Raw genomic sequence first — 22,190 nt, forward strand, 5'->3', positions numbered from 1 at the left:
AGGGCTTATTTTAGAGGAATCTTACACAGTAAGGGGAGGGCTTATTTTTGGAATAGGTCTTATTGTCGGGGAAACTCGGTACAATTCAGTTTTCTGCTATAACAAAAATACTTTTGGGGGCAGCTAGGTGGCGCAGTGAATAGAGCACTGGTCCTGGAGTAAGGAGAACCTGAGTTCAAATCCGGCCTCAGACACTTAACACTTAATAGCCATGTGACCTTGGATAAGTCACTTACTCCCAATTGCCTTGCCTTCCCCCTCCAAAAAGCAAAAAAAAAAAAATATATATATATATATATATATATATATTTTATTATCTTAAGGTTTCATATTGTATTTTTCCATAGTGGTTGTTTTCTTCATTGTTAGCATTCTTTTTTAGAGCCATCTTTCAATTCTTGCTTAATTTTTCATGGGATCTATCTACTATCTTCAAGCTCTTTTGCACTTGATCTTGTGATTTCCTCAAAACTGCTGATTTCTGCTTAACACCTTCAAATGTAATCATTATTACTCTGGGGAAAAAAACTTACATTTCCTCCCCACCCTCATCCTACTTTGACTTTTGGTACTTTAGCTGATTTAGTTGTTCTACATGATTTGAAATGTGTATCACCATTCTGTTTGGTTCACTTCTTATTTTGGTTGGTTTTTATTTTATTTTTAAGTTTTAGCTATTTCTTTTTTCTTTGGTGTTCTTTCACTCTAATAAGGCTTCAGTTTTTCTGTACAGGCTATTTCAAAATCTAAGTTCTTCAGAATGCACTGTTTTTCTTCTCTTGAGTATAGTCCCTTTTACAGTCTCTCTCTGAGATCACACCTATTTGAAGCCATGTGCTGGGGTAGAAGGAGAAATCGATTTGGAGCCAGAGGACCTGGTTTTGAATTCTATTTTCTGTAGGCAGAGCTTGGGAAATTCACTTGCTCTCCTTGGGCCTCAGTTTCCTCATCTGTAAAATGAGGAAGCTGGTCTATATGGCCTCTAAGGTCCTTTGCAACTTCAAATCTATAAATTTTTTCTCTGAATTTTGTGTAAGGTGCCTGTGTGACCATATTTAGCATTCATTTCTTTGGCTGCTACAAACTCTACTACATGGTCATTTTTTCCCCCTATTACAGATGATAAAGACAGAATTCATTATTTTTCTCCCCAAACCAACCCTCTCTTTGTAACTTTCTTATTTTGGGGGATGGTACCACTCTCCTTACAACACCTAGATTTGTAACCTTGGAGGCATGTTCAGCTACTCACACTCCCTCACCCGGGCCAATCGGTGACCAAGTTTTGTTGATTCTACCCCCGTAATATCTTTCCCATCTGTCCCTTTTCCTCCATTCATATTTCTACCACCCTAGTTAGGCCCTCACTATTTCATCCTTGAACTACTGAAATAGTCTTCAATTGCTTTCTTTCTCCCCCTGCCTAAAGTTTCTGCCTTCTCTGATCCATCCCACACAGCTGCCAGTAACATTTCTAAACTTTTAAAAAAATAAGTGTTTATTGATATCTTTTGTTTTCAACATCACCTCGATGTCTCAATTTATCCTTTCTTTTTTCTCCCAGAAACCCATAAACCCATCTTCCATGACAAAGAATTGGAAAAAAAAAGGAACATACACACACACACACACACACACATCTATGAATGAAGTCCTTACTTCTTTTTTCTCCCCCATCTGTTCAGCAATTAACTGGTCAAATACGGCACCAAACTCTTCATGGATTTTCTGCATTTCGTTTATATGGCTTGCAACCTTATTCATTGTTTTGATGGCCACTGTGGGGGAAAATCATGAATGTATAAAAGGAGGAAAAAATTGCTATTCATAGGGATTCTTCACATACAGAATAATAGACTTTCAAAAAAAGATAAGAAGGGTGGTGAAGCACTAACAAAAACTGGTTTACCGTCCAGGTAAGAGTGTTCCTCACTTTCTTCATCTGTAAGGGCAAAGAGCTCCTTTAATAGAAGAGGGTATTTGAGGATCCTTTGGATCGGCTTGATGAGGTAAGATTCCAGAGTAGATGAATGTTGCTGTTCAGGATTCTGAGCATCTAAAAATGCCTTGAAAGCTGTGTCTGTCCTGGCTAGAAAAATTTAAATATCAGTGGAAAGCTCAAATTATTCCTTTCATAATTTTACTCATTTTTAGCCCAAGATTTCTTTTTTTAGGGATGGGAGGAAGAGAATGTATATATGGGGAGAAAAAAAAAAACTGAAACCAGGATTTCCCTGTGAATCAAATAAATGTTTCATATTAAACCACCTAAAGAATAACATCTAAGTAACTAGATATAAGTGTTTATTCAGGGGTTGATGCTTTTTTTTCTTCTTTCCCTTAGTTTCTTGCCTTTGAACATTTCTTGTTCTGTAGCACCTCCACTGCAGGATGAAGAAAAAAAGTAGGTGAAACTCATAAACCCATCTCTGTTTCTTAGCTGTTCATGAGAGGGAGGAGGAAGCTTAGAGCTTTTATATTATCTGTAAATATCATTACCTTTGCTTCCTTATTGTCCTATTGACTCCTATCATTACGAACTGCAGTAGGTCAATAAATTAGTCAATAAAACATTAAGGGAAGGAGGAGTTGCCTCAGAGAAAGAACCTAAATATGATCTAATGTGACTGGTAAAGCATTCTCACCAAAGAGGCAGTATATTACAACGGAAATAGCTGTAGCTGAATTCCAGCTGTACCACTTACTTGCCAGATGACTTTGGGAAAGTCATTTAACCAAAAGGAACATCAGCTTCTTCTTCTATGATATAAAGATAATGCTATTTGGCATACCTTAACCAGTTGTTGTGACAATCAAATGAGATAATGCATGTATTTTATATTTTATATATTCTACATTTCTATTTTATAATATAATAAATATATTTATATTTTAGAAATATAAACTATTACTAATGACCTAATTCTTTATATGATGTAACTGGTGATTTTAAAAGAATGCATGGGGGTGGCTAGGTGGCGCAGTGAATAGAGAACACTGACCCCGGAGTCAGGAGGACCTGAGTTCAAATCCGACCTAAGACTCTTTTTTTTTTTTTAATGAAGCAATCGGGGTTAAGTAACTTGCTCAAGGTTACATGACCAGTTATTTTCTGGGTGTGATGCTAAGTATCTGAGCCTGGATTTGATCCCCAGGTCATCCCGACACTGGAGCCAGTGCTCTTACTTGCTGAGCCACCTGGCCGCCCCAGGCCTCAGACTCTTAACACAAAAACTAGCTGTGCGACCTTGGACAAGTCACTTAACCCCAATTGCCCTACCTTCCCCCCTCCAAAAAGAAAAAAAAAAGAATGCACGGGGAAAGCATGAGTCTTTATATAATTAGTAAGTCAAATACTGTAGGATAGCACCCTAAATAAAGTGATCTTTCCAACACCAAGAATGGAGTTGTGGAGTGAGAGAACTAGGAATAAAGGCAATTCAAATTATAAGTCCTCTAGTCAAAAAGAAAAGAAAAAAATTAATTTAGTCCAAACAAGGCTGTTTCTGACAATTTCTTCCTATTCTTATTGTTTAGGAGAATGACCCAAGATAGAAAGGACATTAGTGCTGAGACTTTAAGAATGAAATTTGATAATCCTCTGGAATAGTGTTGTGGATTGCACACTCTCTATTAGTAAAAAAAAAAAATTTAATTGGGCATCACATGTACATGTTTACTTATATGTATATGTACTACTAGATTAATTATGTGTACAATACAAAACTTAAACAAAAATGAAAAACCTCAGAAGATGATATGAAACTGAAATAATATTTGATACTAGAGCAGGGTAGGGAACCTGTGGCCTGGAGGCCACCTTTAGACTTCTATGTCCTCAAGTGCTGCCCTTTGACCAAATCAAAGTTTCGGTCAAAGGGTTGCATTTGAGGACTAGAAGTCCAAAGGTGGGCTCCAGGCCACATGTTCCCCACCCATGCCCTAGAGGCAACAGAGAATTACTGGAGTTTACTGAACGACTTAAGCAAATCAACATTTGAGAAAATCACTTTGACTCCTGTGTGGAGAATGGATTGGAAAGGGGAGATATTGTAATAGACAAGAGGTGCTGGCTATGTGAACAGAAAGAATTGGATGGATTAAAGAAATGTTGGAGGGAGAGAAATAACAAGATTTGACAAGTACTGGGATATGTGAGATTACAAAGCAAGGAGCTGAAGGTAACACCAAGGTAGTGAAACTAGGTAACTAGAAGGATCCTCTTTAGCATAGGAAAGTGTGGCAGAAGGACAGGTTTGTAGGGGAAAGATAAGATAATGATATCTGTGAGGAAAATCACAAGGCACCCACATCTGCTCTTCCAATGCAACTCAAAACAAAAAGGGGAGAGATTGGACTTTCATTCATTTCACTGGTCACTGCCCTGGAGCACAGAACCTATTTACTCTTTTTTTTGGAGGGGGAAAGGAAAGACAATTGGGGTTAAGAAGGTCACACAGCTAAGTAAGTGTGTTAAGTATCTGAGGCCATAATTGAACTCAGGTCCTCCTGACTCCTGGGCTGGTGTTCTATTCACTATGCCACCTAGCTGCCCCAAGAACCTATCTACTCTAAAGGGATATCTGTATAATAGGGGTGAGAATTTTCCCAATGGTACCTGTGCAGCCATTGGCTGTGGGTACCTGGGTAGTGCTCAGGTTATAATTGTCACAAGAGGGCTATGGCTTAGTGTAGAGAGAGGATAGGGACTTTACAATACTGAGTGAGAGGACTGGGGAATTTTTGGAGGATCAATGTAAGCATGGTTATGTTTAAAACAAACTCCATAACTGCTTATTATGAGGAGGGAAGGATGCAACTCATTTTCCCACCCTCTTAGTGGTTGATCACATATCTGGGGGTTGGGCTTTAGCTCTTATTTTGGAGACCAATGTTCTAGTAGAATGGCTCAAAGAGAGTCAGAAGGCCTGGTTACTAGAGTAATTTTAGGGTGACTTTAGCTCTTTACAATTAAATCATTTACAAATTGCAAAAGCTGCCCCACCAAAAAGATCAGAATCTTTGATAATGTGCTAGAAAATATTGTCCTGAAATGCAACTCCAGAATAAGCAACCTAGGCCAGGACAAGAGAGATTTTTGTGAAAGATATAGCTTTGCTCTTCTGGTAAATGTCTCTAGAAGGTTTCTAGGATCCAGATACATGGACCATGGGTACCAAATCAACCACTGTTCATAGGATAGCAAAAAAATAGGATAGTCATTTAAAGTACCTCCTGGGGGTGCTCCATCAGATCTTTGTGCTTTACTGTGTTTATCCCAAATGTGGGCTTTTATTAATATAAAAATGTCTCCAAATAGTCTGTATATCTTTTAATCTCATTTTGTTAATAAATAAAAGATGGACTTTCATGGGACTGGCTTCTAAGGAAGAGCTGAGGTATCTCCCTTTTCAATGCCCCTAATACTAGTAATACCTAGTATTAGCTAGTATTAGTAGTACTTAGTTTAGGCAGTTAGGTGATAGGGTGGATAGAGTGTCAAACCTGAAGTCAGGAAGACCTGAGCTCAAATCCAGTCTCAGTTATTTATTATCTGTGTAACCCTGCGCAAGTCACTTAACCTCTCTTTACCTCAATTTCCCTTCTATAAAATAGGAATAATAGCATCTATCTCCCAGATTCATTCTAAAATAAAGGAAAATTTAAAAAATCATTAAGCACTTAGCTCTGTGCCTGACACACAGTAAGTGCTATATAAGTACTAGCTATTATTATCATTAACAGGAATAATATTCAAATACCATGATATGTTTTAAACCTTAAAAAGTCTAGAATTATTGTAGATCTAAAAGGTTAATTCAACAACTTGACACTTCCTTTCACCCTTTAAAAGCTGTGTAATTTCATTGCTGGAGGTACTCTTTGTATTGAAAAAGCTCAGAGCCCCTCTACAACTTAATAGATGGTTTGAAGAGTTTCTATGACTTAAAAACCAGTCAATCTAGGGAGGAACAATGAGAATTTAATAAATAATAAAGATAAGAATGTATAAACAATATAATACATACAGTATAACACAAGAACAAACATCCCAGGTATAGGTCAAATCTCATTACAAAAAAATTGTCAAAACTCTGTCCAAATTCTACTTCACTGTAATGTTATATACTTCAAATATTGACTTTCATAAGTAAGCCACTGGCTGAGGCTTAAAAATATTTTTCTAGGCAGACACTTTTATTTGAACAATATCTGTAGTAACCTATTAATATTCATCTGGAATCAAAACAAGGTAGCTCTCCTTAATAGCAAACATGAACATTACCAAATATTGGCAATTACCTATTTATCTATACAGGGGTTTGTTTGGCACCTTTTTTTTGGTTAATAAGTTAATTAAAAAGAAAATAATACTTAGTAATTTGTGGTTTTTCCTAAGATTCCTGGAAGTGCATTGCCTATCTATGAAATTTTCCTCTAATTCTTCGTCAGTAGCAAAAATAACCATTATTTGAATATAGAAATTTATCTCTGTAGAAATTAAAACTCTTCAAAGAGTATTCTAAGAATACTCCAAAAATGGGTTAGCTGCAAACATATGACCACTACTTTTGTCCTGCACAGCATATAATTCAAGAAATTCATATCAATAATTGCAATAAATTTTGTAGTACTAGTGGTGGCATGAAATGCATTGACAATAACAACACTTGAGATAGATACCTAATTCTTGGAGTGTTTATGAATATAATGAAAATCATACAGCCAATCAGTAACAGAAATAAGAACAAAACTACTTCTGAATCCTCCATCTATCAATCTGAACACAAAAGCATCTTGACTATTCCAAAGAAAATCATAAGTAACTCCATATTAGTGAGTACATTAAGATATTCAACTATTTTGCTCCTCATTAAGCAGAATTATGGGCAGTTTTTTTTTTAAGATTTTACTCTTTGCTGTACATTAGGATTCCCCCTACTATGATCATCAACAGTTTACCAACTACAATAAACTATGTCCCTTTAGTATAAGTTATCATCACTGTGTAGCAAGATGAGATATTACTGAAATCCCTGTATATCTTACCTTTTACCAAGACTTTAGGAACTTTTGTGTGGCTGGCACAGAAGGCACTGTATAGCTTAAAACGGTCAGCATAATACAGAAAGGATCCCCCCAAAGAGAAGAGTACTTTCTACATTAGAAAAAAAAAAAAGGTTAATTTTGCCCACTTTTAGCATTCTCACCAATCCAACGGTTTAGCTCTGAGTCCCCTATCTCTGGATCAATGTCACAGGTAAAACACAATTTCTGATCTTAGTTAATATGTTTTACTCAATGATTTGCCTTGAATTGATGTGCAAAGAACATCCAAATATGAATTTATATGGTAAAACTCTATTGTCTGCTCTAAATATCAGTGGTAGTTATAATTATTTTCTCATACTTATGTTTTTCATGGACAGTTCTTGATGAGATGATGGTGGAGAATTTTATCTTAAACAGTTATCTCCTGGCTGCAATGCTAAAAATTGCTAATGTGAAATACAAGTAGGGAAAGTCAGTTAAGAGATAGTGGCTATATGAGATCAAGGAACTGCTCAGAGAGAATCAAGAAACTTAAAATTTATTTTCTCCTCATCATACCAGTAATAGGGTAATAAAACAAAATAAAAGGAAAAATCCACAACCTCAAAGGAGAGCTCTTTAATCACTCTCTCTTATTCCTGCCTCTTCTATCCTTTAAGAGGTCAAAGTCAGCTTGTAATTGGTGCACTTGTATTTGGGGAGAGGGAGAGTTGTGGAAGAACCCTGCAGGTCTTGCACTGATAAGAGATGTGGTTTTTTTTCTTTTTCTTCCTACTCCTGAAATGTACTTCAGGGACTTTAGATTGAAATCAAAATCAAAGGTTTTAAATGATAAATAGTACTAAAAAAATTAGGTAATATGAAGAATTCTACTAGGTTGGATATTGCTCAAAATACTACATGTGTTTTAGACCATCTCTTTGTCAATGATGCCCAGGTGTTTAAGCAATATAAATCAACTGCCGTAAGAAAGAGGCCAAAAGAATTAACTCCTCTAACTCACTAAACGCTTGATCTTCCCAAAAGGAATGACATGGAAGCCAAAGAAAATAGAATTTAAACACAATAAGTTTGTTTGTGAGCCTACAGAAAATGATGGTATGAACTTACAAGAAGTAAAAGAAGTGAAAAGCCATAAATGGAAAAAGGTTTACAGAAAACTTGATAAGAGATTAAACTAATCCAATTATTCGGAGGACGTTAAAGAATCAAACTGGAAGGGGAACAACAAACAGATGAAAAACAGAAAACTTTTGTAGATTTCCTTATTATAAGCCCATTTCTCCATTAACAACTATGGAGCCACCCCATTCAGACTCTATCATAGAGATGGTGGCTATGGACTCCCAGATATGCTATATGAGGAAGTAGAAATGGGTCTAAAGAAAGAGAAGGGAAGAGCAGCCATCCTAGCTTAAGTACACACAAAGAAAACCTTGCTAAAGGCAAGAATTTTGGAGGATGCTGTCATCAATTTTTAAGAATTCGTAAGAAAATACAAAGCCTTGAAAAACTTGGGCCTTATCAAGGCAACTCAGAAAATATCAACAACTAATGACCCATGCATTTAACTTTTCTATCTATACAAATTTTTAGAAGAATAATCTATCCATGTATTAAGTACATCCTTGATGAAAGGAAACCAAAAGGTTTTCATGAACAATATTCTATAGCAGTAGGGTGAAATATCTTCAACATTCTCTTCCAACAAGGTGTCTCTCACATATGACATCCAAATTATATAAGATTCCTTGAAAGATAAAACAACACAGATAACTCCATCTAACAATGCTCTGATTATTAATATTAAACCAGAAAGAACCAAGTACTTTTGGTTGGCAACTTTATTCAAAAGATTACAAAGGCAACTATATGTGAACCTGCCATACATAACAGAGGGGGTTTTGTGTCTTATGGAAATTATATATATATATAGACATACACACACACAAGCATACACACATATAATATGTATAGATAGATATAGATAGATGAAGAATCTAGAGACTTCTCAAACCTGATTATGACCATCTACATTTGCTTTCTATGGAGCCAAATGATACTATTTGAGGACCTAGAATGCACTGCTAAAGATCACAGTCCTAATAAAAAAAACTGAGAAACTGAGGGGCAGGCGATTTTTCTTTACTATTGATGATTAAAGCTATGAGTTTCAGAAAAGAAAGGCAGATATAGAAAGTGAATTGTTAACTCTAAAAAGATGGTATCTGAGAATGGGGTTTGAATGAATGGATGACAGTTTAAAATAGAGGAAATATGGACTCACACACAGACGAAGTTTGCCAAAGAAAGGCTGATAAAAAACACTTTAGCCTAGAGTCTTATGAATGTGACCCTGATGATGCTACAGAAAAAAAGGAAGACAGGGTGGAAAGAAACTTTTCTGTATAAATCTGAGGCAAAGTGCACTTGGATACATACCATATACACATAGACATGCACACACATACACACATACATACATACATACACAAAGACATGTCTGTGTACAAAACACATGCTATCTCCCCCATTAGAAGGCAAGGTCCTTGGGGGGCAAGAACTGTTTTAATTTTGGTATCCCCAGAATTTAAAAGAGTGCCTAGCATACAATAAGCACTTTAAAAAAATTGACTGATTTAAGTATAACATGGGAAGAACAACATAGGAGAGGATAAAAAATTCAAAAGAGAAAATATGTAGGAAGAAAGCCACAAATAAAACCTATAGCCTCAGAAATCTATAAACAAATCTACACACAAAAGTAAAGATAATAAACAAGGTAAAACCAGAGAAGTACTTTAGGGATCACAGGTATCACAGAGATTTGATGGATTAGGACCCACAACTGAAAATGCATACCTGTTTCAAGAGGAAGAGAAGAGATAAAAGGTGTTCTCATGACACTATATCTTAAGATATATTCCTAGAGTGCAGCATTGAAGATTAATTTAGAAAGATTTTTGATGAATTAAGAAAATCAAATGTGTTGCTACCTTTCAAAGTAAACTTACCTCAGTATTCCATTAGTAAATTTTCTCACATAAGAGATTAAGATAGATGATTTTTTTTGAAACTAGAATCAAGGATTTCTTCAGCCCATTTCATATGAAATATAATGTTCTTACCTCAGTAAGACAGACAAGACACAATACTCTTCTCGTGTTCTACTTAGGCTTCCTTCCCAGTGAGTCTACAGATGAACCGTGCGAGGCACAAAGCAAAACTTCCTACATCTCTGCTACTCTTTTTCCATGATATAAGGAAAAAAGTGTATAGGAGTAGGGGACTAGTGGGGCAGATTACTGAAGTCATGGTATGTGATGAGATACTTTTTTTTTTCTTTTAAAATTTGTTTATTTACTTTTAGTTTACAAGATTCAGTTCCACAATCCCTTGAGTTTCCTATTTTCTCCCCCTTCCTCTCCTCCCCTTCCCCACCATGGCAGCATGCAATCAAGTATAGGATCTGAAAATACTTTCACACTAGACATTAGTCAGGTTATAAAGAAGGATTGTAACGAATGAGGAGATACTTCTTAATGGAATCTTATATTATTTAGTGTTTCTGCTTACCTTAAACTGGTCAACTTTCTCAAGTTTATCAAGATCAGGAACCAATCTTACTCCATCTTCCAAAGTTTTGAGAAATTCTACTTGAAATGCCACCATTTCAGTTAAATTCCCAAAGAGCACATCGAGCTAAAAAAAGAAAGACCTTGATCCATCAAAGTTCTCACAAGAATTTAAAAATTTCATTCTCATCTTTTCAAATAGAATTTTCAAAGAAAAAAAAAAGTACTAGATTGTTTTTTACTTTCCCAAATTTAAATAATGATCCTGCAGTCAAGTTAGAGCTCATACTTGCACAAGGAAACAAACTAAAAGGCAGTATTTCACCTGTCTGATATGATTAAATGCATTAAAACATTCTTCCAATCATCCTTGTTTCCAACCCTCCAAATCAAAATGGCTATGAATTTAACCATATGTATCTAGCAACATTAATACAATTAGCACCATACCTCATCTTGGGTGAGGAAAGTTTCTTTTTGAAGAGGTTTCAGGTAGCTTTCCATGAGACAGTTTAAATCCTGAGGGTTTAAATAAATACTCTTTAATAAATAAATAAAAGCATATAAAGAAACAATACAGAAAAAATCCTAAATTTCTGTCATTAGAAATGAAATTCAATATTACAAAACAGTTCACAGGGAACCTAAGTTTCTAGCAAAGATTCATGATACAGAAAAATAATAATCAATATGTGCTTGCCTTAAATTCACACTTTTAAATATCAAGGTATGCTTTTGGGTAAGCTGTGTATTTATTACAACTGTAAATATTCAGAAGGTAAGGGGGTTTATATTTTTTAAAGATACAAAAGTAAAATCAGCCCTCTTCCTTCTCTAGCTACTACATTTTTATTAGAGTTTATGTGTTTTCTGACTACTCCTTTTAAGCATGAGTTAATCATGAGCTTAAAATCAATCGATATTTATTAAAGGTCACCTCTATTCCAGATAGAAGGCTACAGACAAGAAGAAAAAAGAGAGTTCCTGCTCTTATGAAACTTAAATAGATTGAAAATTAATGACTGATTAATTATAATATATAAATGTATAAAATATAATTATTAAAATTAATAAAGATAAAAAAATTTTAAAAACCTTACATACATACTGGAGAGTGGAGACCAGGGATAGGAACAGGTAAGACATGGGGAAGGGAAGGGAGGGGAGGAGAGGAAAAATGAAGGAAAAGACTTACTTTAACATAGGTTCGTTCCGTTTCAAGAAGTTCACAAATAACCTTGCGTAGCTTATCTGCATCTGTTAGTTGTCTCATGGTCACCAGCTGGGGTCCAGTGCTTTCCTGAGGAAGTAAGCTTAGGTCAGAAGGGTTCATCCCTGTCAAAATGTAGCATCCTACTCTTTACTGATTAGTAGTGGATTTTAAAATTTTAATACAGACACCTGTCTTAGCACCTTTTTTTCCTGGCCAAAACTTGTGATTTCATCAGTGTAAGGAGTTCCTAATAGTGCAAATCCCTTACCAATGCAGACTGGTTTTTAAAACCTTTTATAACCTGGTCTTTTCCTGACTTTCAGGTCTTCTAACACCTTACACTCCCCAATGTATTCTATGTTCTATCTAGTGACGCTGACCTCCTTGCTGTTCTTTGTTCACCACCCTCCATCTCCTGACTGTGCATTTTCTTTGCTTGTTCCCCAGGCCTAGTACTCTGTTCCTCCTAATCTCTGCCTCCTGGCTTCCTCCAAGTCTCAGCTCAAGTCCCACATTCTGCAAGAATCCTTTCCCAGTCTTCCTTAATCTTAGTACCTTCCCTCTATTGATTATCTCAAATTTATCCCATATATCTCATTTGTACACAGTTGTTTCCATATTGTCTTCCCCATTAGACAGTGAGCTCCCTGAAAGTAGGATCTGTTTTCTTTTTTCTTTTTTGAAACCCCAGTGCCTAGCATTGCCTGGTGAAGGGAGCCAAAACACCTGACCCAGGAATCAGGCTGGTCCTAGATAAGTTAGCTCCGGGTTTTCCAGTGATGCAACCAGTCCAAACTGTCTAGTCCTGGTGTTTCCATGAGAAGAAGCTGTAAATCAGAGCCTTCCTGATATCTGAGATCCAGGGCACTGCCCTGTTCTGGGGTTCCAGCTAGAAGACATTAGTTGCTTTTCACAATTATTTACATTTTTAGATACTATTCTTTGGGTATGGAAACAGTAAGGACATTGATAACCGTCAAGGCCTAATTGACATCACCGTCTGGCATCTTGAAACTGAACAAAGCAGTATTAGAAAACTTAGTGACCTATAATTACCTTCTTTGTTACATTATGCTATAAAAACCTTGCTTATAGTATCAATAAACGGATTGCATTGATTAATCTCACCTGGACCACAATTACAAATCACACTTTCACTGTCTTACACATCATTCTAGAGCTGGCACAAGAAACCACTTAGTGTTGACCCTACAGCCTGGCACATAGGAAGTACCAAATAAATGCTTGTTGATGGACTAACTGCCATGCAACTACAGTCTTCGAGAATTGCCTTGAGTCACGGATTTTCTCGGCTCTGAGGCCAACTTTCTACCCATTAACTCATATTGTCTTGAGTCACCCTTTTGCTCCTTAACAATAAATATCTCAGTGTTGTACCTTATTCATACAATGCTTTATATTTTAAAAAATGTTTCCACAAATATTTTTTCATTTGATCTTGAAAATAACTCTGTTGAATATATAAGTTTATTATTATTCCCATTTTACATATGAGGAAATAGATTCACAAAGTAGAAAAATGACGTTCCCAAGGTCAAATAGTTGGTTATAGGATTCAAACCAGGGACTCCTGATTCCTACTCTGGTGCACTTTCTTTTTTTTTTCTCTTTTTTTATTTTTTAGTTTACATCATTCATTTCCACAAGATTTTGAGTTACAAATTTTCTCCCCAATTTTCCCTACCCACCACCCCAAAACAGCATTCCCACTGAATATCCCCTCCCCCAATCTACTCTCTCCCATACCTTCCCCCATCCCCAGTAGGGCACGGTGGATCTCTATGCCCCAATGCCTGTATATCTCATTTCCCAGTTAAATGTAAAATAATAATAATAATAATGTATATATATTTTTAAACATTTTATTTTAAAACTTTGGATTCCAGATTCTTTCCCTTCCTCCCTTGTCACCCATCTTCACTGGGAAGATAAGCAATTCAATATAGGTTGTACATGAGTAGCGACGTAAAATATTTTCATAGTGGATATATTGTGAAAGACTGACTATATTTCCCTCTATCCTATCCCACCCCCCACTTGTTCTATTCTCTACTTTGATCCTTTTCCTTTTCAAAAGTAGGTGCTTCCAACTTCTCTCCCCCCCAGCCTGCCCTCCCTTCCATTATACCCTCTCTCTTCTCCTTCCCCTCTATTCCCCTGTAGGGTGAAATACCCTATTTAGTGTGTATGGCTCCCTAAGCCAAATTCAATGAAAATAAGGTTGACTCATTCCCTTTTGTCTTCCTGTTCTTCCCCTCCATTGTAACATTTTCCCCTTGCCTCTTCTATATGAGATAATTTACCTCATTCTGTCTCTTCCCATCTCCCCTCATTATATTCCTCTCTCACCTCTTAATTTTACCTTTTAAGTGTAATCCCTTCCTATTCAATTGGTCCTGCGCCCTCTGTTTATGTATACCTATAGACATATATACACACACTCACATATGTATTCATATGCCCATATATCCTCCTATATAGACATATATATGTATGTATACATATACACACATATACATATATATATATATACATACACACATATATACATTTCTATTCCCTTCACCTATTTTCATGCTGAGAAAAGTTTCATAAGTTACAATTATTGTTTTTCCATGTAGGGATATAAGTAGTTCAACTTTGATAAATTCCTTATGATTTGTTTTCCCTGTTTACCTTCTCAAGCTTCTCCTATCTGAATGTCAAATTTTCTATTCAACTCTAGTTTTTTTTTTCATCAAGAATGCTTGAAAGTCCTATATTCCACTGAATATATGTTCCCCTGGAACATGGTACTCAGTTTTGCTGGGTAGATGATTCTTGGTTTTAATCCCAGCTCCTTTGACCTCCAGAATATCATATTCCAAGCCCTTCAGTCCCTCAATGTAGAAGTTGCCAGGTAGTGAGTTATCCTAATTGTGTTTCCACAATATTGAAATTGTTTCTTCCTGGCTGCTTGTAGTATTTTCTCCTTGATCTGGGAACTCTGGAACCTAGCTATAATATTCCTAGGAGTTTTCTTTGTGGGATCTTTTTTAGGAGGTGATCGGTGGACTCTTTCAACCTCTATTTTGCCCTCTGGTTCTAAAACATCAGGGAAATTTTCCTTGAGAATTTCTTGAAGGATGATTTCTAGGTTCTTTTTTGATCATGGCTTTCAGATAGTCCAATAATTTTTAAATTCTCTCTCTTGGAGCTATTTTCCAGGTCAGTGGTTTTTCCCATGAGGTATTTCATATTGCCTTCCGAATAGATTTGTTTGGATCTGTTTAATAGTATCTTGATTTCTCATAAAGTCATTAGTTTCCATTTGCTCCAATCTAATTCTGAAGGAATGATTCTCTTCAGTGAGCTTTTGAGATTCTTTTTCCATCTGGTAAATTCGGCTTTTTAAGGCATTCTTCTCCTCATTTCCTTTTTGAGCCGCTTTTGACATCTGAGTTAGTCTATTTTTTAAGGTATTATTTTCTTCAGTCAGGTTGTTGCATTGTTCTCATTTTTTCCCCAATTTTTCCTCCACTTCTCTTATTTGATTTTCAAAATCCTTTTTAAGCTCCTCTACGGCCTGTAACTAGCTCATTTTTCTTGGAAGCTTTTGGTGCAGGAGCTCTGACTTCACTGTCTTCCTCCTGTTCCCATTCTTTGATCCTTTTTGTCCCCAAAATAGGAGTGTAAAGTTGGGTTGCTCTGTTTGCTTTGCTCCCTTTGCCTTCTCATGTTGCCACTGAATTACTTGACTTTTGGGCTTTTTGCCACAGTAGAACTCTGCTACCAGAAATGGGAGCTTTATCCCAAACGCTGGGGTTTTCACAGCTGCTGAAGGTATTAGTCGGGTGCCCTCTCTGAAGCCTCCAAATGCTCTGGCAAGCTGGTCACACACCCTAGGACCTCCACCATAGACAGAAATCCAGATCCAAGCAGGTTAAAGCAAGAGTGATTACCCCTCAGACTGGTTGCTTGGCCCCCCTACAATCTGCAGACCAGGAGCTGAAGTTGCCATGTGGCGGCAGCTGCACAGCCCGAGCGAACCTCAGTCACTTCTCGCCCCAGGGGCAAAGGCTAGATCTCACTCCAAATTTCCAGGTCCCAAAGTCCACACTGCACTGACTTCTCACTTTGTCCTTGGCATCTGTGGGTTGATAATTCTGGAAACCACCACAGCTGCTGGTGATCTGAAGTCCCTCCAGCCAGTGACTAGTCAGGCCTCCCTGGGGCTAAGGCCTCTGGATCCAGCAGGGCTGGGGTCTGCTCCCAGAGCACTGTGCTGGCTGCTTGCTGCTGGCCTGCCAGGCTGTTGTTAGTGAGAAGTTAGCTTCTCTGTGTCATTTTGTGGGTTCTGTAGCTCCAAAGTTTGTCCAGAGTCTTTTGTTTTTGCTTTTTGGAGGGCAATTGGTGTTAAGGGACTTGCCCAAGGTCAGAGGGCTTAGAGTCATTTTTTACATGAATTGGGGAAGGTAGGAGCTGAACCTATGAGGAAGTCCTGTTTCTACTTCGCTATCTTGACTCCCCCCCGCCCCACCCTGGTTCACTTTCCATTGCCTCCCAAAGTTGGTTAGATATATACCCTGCCCTTTAATCTGGTCCTATTAAATGATTATATTTACTACAGAGATACACTATACAGGCACATATACATGGAATTTTTGAGGAGCACCATTGTTACTAAAGAATGCAGCTATAGAGGGTGTTTCAAAAGTCTTAGTGCAATTTGCACACTTTATTCTTTGGAGAAAATTAGAAGTTGCCCTTCTCTGACTCTGCAGCACCTCTCCCAATCTATAAACTTTCAAAGATTACTGATAGCAGGTCAGCAATCACATGTGCCAGTTCTTTCAGTGCCCTGGTATGTAGTCCACTGAGGTCTAATGACCTGAACATATCAAAGTAGCTAGGTGCTCTCTTACTATTTTCTCCTTTGGGTTTCAATGACCTACTAATTATTTTTTCCTCTTCTTTCCCATCCAGAGATCACTCTTTGGCAGATAAGACAGAAATAATAAGAGTTGGGTAGCTCTGTTTTTTCACTATCATCAATAGTATTCAAATTTGATTCCACCTCCCCAATATGAGAATATTTCTATGTAAATTACATATGCATGCATAAGTATACAAAATATTATAAACACATATAAAATAGAAATTTTAGAGGGATGAGATAAAAATGAAATAAACAATATTTTATTTGCTAATAGAACAATTTTTTTGCTTGAGAGCAATGTGATTGAATATGCTTCATTACTTTTGAAAAATCCCTACATATATGCTGCAAGAGAGAATGCTCTTGGAATTAGTAATTAATTATCAGTTATTAACTATTAGGATAATTTGAATAGTGTAGATGGCTAAGTATGTCACTTTTTAAAAAATTTATTTATTTTTACTTTTTAGTTGAAAGGGATATAATATTATAATACTAAGTCATAAGTCACTGAACAAAATAATTACTTACACAATATAAAAATGACAAGCAAAAGTGAAATTGTATCTATAATATCAACTCTACAAAAAGTTTTCATTATAAATCCCTTTTTCTTTCTTTACTTAGATTTCCTATTTATGCTTAGGTATTTTAGTTGTGTTTTTGTGATGAACAGCAAGATAGCAGGAGAGTAATGCATATAATAAGGGAAGGAAAGGTAGGGGGTTCTCTTAAGTTACAAAAGGCTTTGAATGCCAGAGTTTATATTTGATCAAGGGAAGGAAATGGTGACAGGGGTAGGTGACATGGTCAGATCTGTGCTTTTGAGAAGTCACGCTGAGAGGTAAATGGAATACAGATTGGAATGGAGAAAGATATAAGGCAATAAAATCAATGAGAAGGCTGCTGCATGAGTAAAGGAACATGAGAAGGACCTTACCAGGATGGTAGCTGTATGAGTGGAGAGAAGGAGACAAATAGAAATAACATGACTTGGCAACTACTTGGATATGTGGGTAAGTAGAAGGAGCCAAGGATGGCATTAAGGTAGCAAACCCAGAAGGATGGTGATTGTCCTTCACAGAAACAGGAAAGTTCATTAGAGGGATAGGTTTTGGGTAAATATGACATAATGAGATCTGCAATGGAGATTCCACCTCATCAAAGCCTATATATTCTCTGCAGCTCACTCGTTTCCAACCCCGCCCCCCAAAAGTGTATATGTGTGTGTGTGTGTGTGTGTGTGTTGTCTGTGTGTGTGTGCGCGTGTGCAAAATACAAGGCCTTGTACAAGGGAGTAGGTAGGCACTGGCCCATGGAAAGAGAAAAAATATGGATGAGCCTCACCAACAATATCCACATTCCAAAGGTGAGGGCCAAGAGTGAGTAAGTACTTTTTCCTCTTTCACTTTCATCTTTTAGGTCCTCAAGCCTATAGCCAGAGAGGTATAAAAGGCTGTACATTTGCATGATGTGGCAAAATGAACATCCATACTCAATGAATGTTACTTGCAATTATTTGTTGCCATATGTGGTGAATCATTTTGATTGCACTTTTGATGTTAAAATATTTCCAAAAGTCAGTTAAGGAACTTGCATTGTAGCAATAGTTTTTGCAGCTGCCTGTTCAAATGTTTTCCTTAAGGTGGTAGGCCTTAAATATGCTGCAATAGTTCCTTGGTCCATGGGTTACCATTCAGATGTTGTCTTGGGTGGTAGAAAAATAACTTTTACATTGTCACACATTGAACCACATGCATTTGAAGTCCTAGGGAATTATTCTAAAATCTGTAATGTTTTAAATGTGATATTGTGATCTTTGTAATATTATTCAACAGCAGGGCGGCAAGGTGGTGCAGTGAGTAAAGCGCCAGCTCCAGAGTCAGGAGGACCCAAGTTCGGTTCCAGCCTCAGACACTTAACACCCACACAAAAAAACTAGCTGTGTAACTTAGGGCAAGTTACTTAACCCCAATTGCCCTCCAAAAGGCAAAAAAAAAAAAAAAAAATATATATATATATATAATTCAACAGCTAGGCCAAAATAGCTTAAAAACCAATCTTCAAAAACAGCTTTAGTCTCCTATGCTTTCTTAATTAGCCACCAAAGAATTGTAGATAATCAATGAGCACAGGATACCCATAAATAAACATTGGCTTTAATTTAAAATCCCCTTTTGCATTACCTCCCAATAAAAGTATTGGGAGAGCCTTGGATACTCTAAATCCAAGTTAACTTTTTTCTTTCTTAAAAATATAAGCTTTGGAAGATATCCTTTCCCCCAAGAAGCCTATTTCATCCACATTAAAATCTGTTGATTGGTCTATCAACATTCTTCTATTATTTTCTTCAAAACATCAGAATCTTTAGCTATAGTGTCCTCATCTGTACTGGCTGTCTCTTTGGTAATTTTAACATTATGCAATTAAATTCAATTTTATAGCCATTAAACCAATCAACCCTTGCAGTAAAGGTTTCTTCATTATCCACTTCATTTACATTTTCTTTCACTGCTCTAAATAAACTTGAAGTTTTTGTCTAAACAGCTGTGCTAAGATGAATGCACTTTTTATTGCAATCTTTAAGCCATACAGTCAATAGACACTTCATCTCTATTACTGTAATACTTCTCTTCCTTGTTGTCTGCAAACCACAAAACCTGGTGCAACATTACCGTTTTCCTTGGTTTTTCCTAAGGGTTTTCCATACCACAGATTCAGGCATTCTAATATATTATCCTGTTTTAGAGTTAATATTACCACAGTCATGCTGCTCAATTACATCGAATTTTTATTCTAATGAAGGTCAAATCCATGCATCCTGTTTTTACAGGAGTTGCAAACCAACATTTTTTATATTTTAAAATGGAATAAAACTTGATTTTAAAATGTAAAAGGAAAACATTCTTAGCTTATAGGACCTACAAAACTATGCAGTTGCAGACCTCTGTTCTAATGAATTCAGGTTTAGACATACTGAGTTCAAGATGCCTACTGGACATCCAGTTCCAGGCTTCTGATAAGAAGCCTCTTCTTTTTGTGCTGGCAGGGTTTCCATTTGAATTATTCTTCCTTTTGTCTGTTTTGTTAGGGGATCTTTTTTTAAAAAGTTAACAATTTTTGGTAATACAGTACCCAACAGCACAGCACATCTACACATGATAAGCAACTACAGATTGACTGACAATGTAGTAATTAGAACTCTTACCTGATTTGCATGTGTGACATTAATTGAATTTTGGCTTCCATTCAATACAATCTGACATCATTTTATAATTTGACTTGGTATCATTTTATAATTTACACTAAATCAAATTTCGCATTATTCAAATTCATATTAATCTAGACCTAGCTGCATAACAATAAATCCATATTAGATATGTGGATTTATATATAGAAACAAAGGGCAAAAAGGTTTAAAAAAATAAAGATTATATGGGTACTGTAGGAAGCACATAAAAAAAACCTCCTGAACAAACCCTTAACTTGATCCTTCCATTACCACTAATTATTGTCCCACGTCTATTCTGCCCTTTGTAGCTAAACTCCTCAAAAAGACCACCTACAATAGGTGCCTCCATTCTCTCTCACTCTTTTTTTTTTCAGAGGGGGGAAGGCCGGGCAGTTGGGTTAAGTGACTTGCCCAAGGTCACATGGCTAAGTATTAAGTATCTGAGGCTGGATTTGAACTCAGGCCCTCCTAATTCCAGGGTCAGTGCTATATTCACTGTGCCACCTCACCACCCCTCTGACTCTCTAAACCCCTTACCTTATCCCACCAAAACTACTCTCTTCAAAGTTACTAATGGCTTTTTCTCAATCCTCATTCTCCTTGACCAATATGCCACTTCTGACCCTGTTGATCATCCTTTCTTCCTTGATGCTCTCTTCTCTCTAGGTTAAGACACCTTTCTCTCTCCTGGTTCTCCTCGTATCTGACTACTCTGTCTCTTCCTAGTTCTTTTTAGATGTCCCTCCAGGTTCTGTTCTAGCTCCTCTTCTCTTCTCCCTCTATACTATTTCAATTGGTGATCTCATTGGCTCCCATGGATTTAATTGTCATCCTTATACTCATGATTTTCAAATTTATTTTTGCCTCAAAATTAAATTGCCTCAAACTGTGCCGATCTCCAATCTCATATCTCCAACATCTTTCTCAAACTGGATGCCCAGTAGACATCTTAAATTCAAAGTGTCCAAAACTGAACTCATTATCTTTCCTCCTAAAGGGTTTCCCCCTCCTACCTTCACTATTACTGTAATTATCCTTCCAGCCTCTCAGGGTCACATCCCAAGAATTATCTTGGACTCCTCACTATTTTTCACCCTATACCTATCCCCAAAATCCAATTATTGTCAAAGCCTGCTCATTTTACTTTTTTAATCTTTTGAAAACACCTCCTTCTCTCCTTTGACATTGCCACCACTCTGGTGTGGGCCCTCATGATCTCACACCTGGACAGTAATAGCCTGCTGGTGGGTCACCTGCCTCAAGTCTCTCCCCACTCCAATATATCCTCCATTTGGCCACCAAAGTGATTTTCCTTCAGAATAGGTCTGACCATGAATAGAGCACTGGCCCTAGAGTCAGGAGGAACTGAGTTCAAATCGGGCCTCAGACACTTAACACAAAACTAGCCATGTGACCTTGGGCAAGTCACTTAACCCCAATTGCCCTACCTTCCCCCATCCAAAAAAAAGCAAAAAAAAAAAGGATAGGTCTGACCATTTCACTCCTATTCAATAAACTCCATTGGTTTTCTATTGTCTCTAAAATAAAAAAATAAAATGCTCTATTTGGTATCCAAAGCCCTTCATAATCTAGTCTCCTTCTACCTTGCCAATCTTCTTATACCTTGCTCCCCACCACATGCTCTTCAGTCCAGTGACACTGGACTCCTGGCTGTTCAATGAATGAAACATTCTATCTCTTGGTTGTCCTTCATGCTTAGAAGGCTCTCCCTCCTCAGCCTCAGCTACTGACGTCCTTGCTTTCCTTTAAGTTCCAACTAAAATCCCACCCCTCTTAATTTTAAAGCTTTCTGTCACGTAAACATTCCCTCTTCATTCTTTACATGGTGTGCTTCATAAACATTTGCTTGCATGTTGTCTCCCCCATTAGATTGTAATGGGGCGGGTTGTCTTTTGGGTCCTTTTCTATTCTCAATGCTTAACACAGGGCCTGGCACATACTAGGCACTTAGTAATGGTCTGCTGATGATTGCTGATTAGAACTATTAAACATTATATTAATATAAAATTATAGAAATATTAAGAAATAATCTTTTTCCCTAAAGTCCTTTCCCAAATTCTTAGGAAAGACCCTTAGAAAGGTCAAAAAGTTTTTCTTAGGGAAATATTAAGGATGACAACCAAGTTTGAGTGTTACCTTTCCTGATCCTCGAAGGCA

At 36.9% G+C, this 22,190-nt stretch overlaps 1 protein-coding gene across 21 annotated transcripts in view; it reads right to left on the bottom strand.

Moving 5' to 3' along the window:
- The window catches only part of TIAM1 (TIAM Rac1 associated GEF 1), a 354,474-nt gene that overhangs the window by 25,339 nt on the left and 306,945 nt on the right, over positions 1 to 22,190 (bottom strand). For all 21 annotated transcript variants that reach the window (XM_069074990.1, XM_069074987.1, XM_069074981.1 and 18 more), the window contains 6 exons: positions 11,824 to 11,928; positions 11,079 to 11,147; positions 10,630 to 10,755; positions 7,051 to 7,159; positions 1,910 to 2,089; positions 1,660 to 1,778 (listed from right to left, as the gene is read on the bottom strand). In XM_069074990.1, the coding sequence (XP_068931091.1) occupies positions 1,660 to 1,778; positions 1,910 to 2,089; positions 7,051 to 7,159; positions 10,630 to 10,755; positions 11,079 to 11,147; positions 11,824 to 11,928 (708 nt within the window). The remainder of the gene's footprint in view (positions 1 to 1,659; positions 1,779 to 1,909; positions 2,090 to 7,050; positions 7,160 to 10,629; positions 10,756 to 11,078; positions 11,148 to 11,823; positions 11,929 to 22,190) is intronic.

Source organism: Petaurus breviceps, unplaced genomic scaffold (genome assembly GCF_028583685.1).
Source record: "Petaurus breviceps papuanus isolate PSGF00001 unplaced genomic scaffold, PetGlider_PUasm1.0 90897, whole genome shotgun sequence".
Taxonomy (NCBI): Eukaryota; Metazoa; Chordata; class Mammalia; order Diprotodontia; family Petauridae; genus Petaurus; species Petaurus breviceps.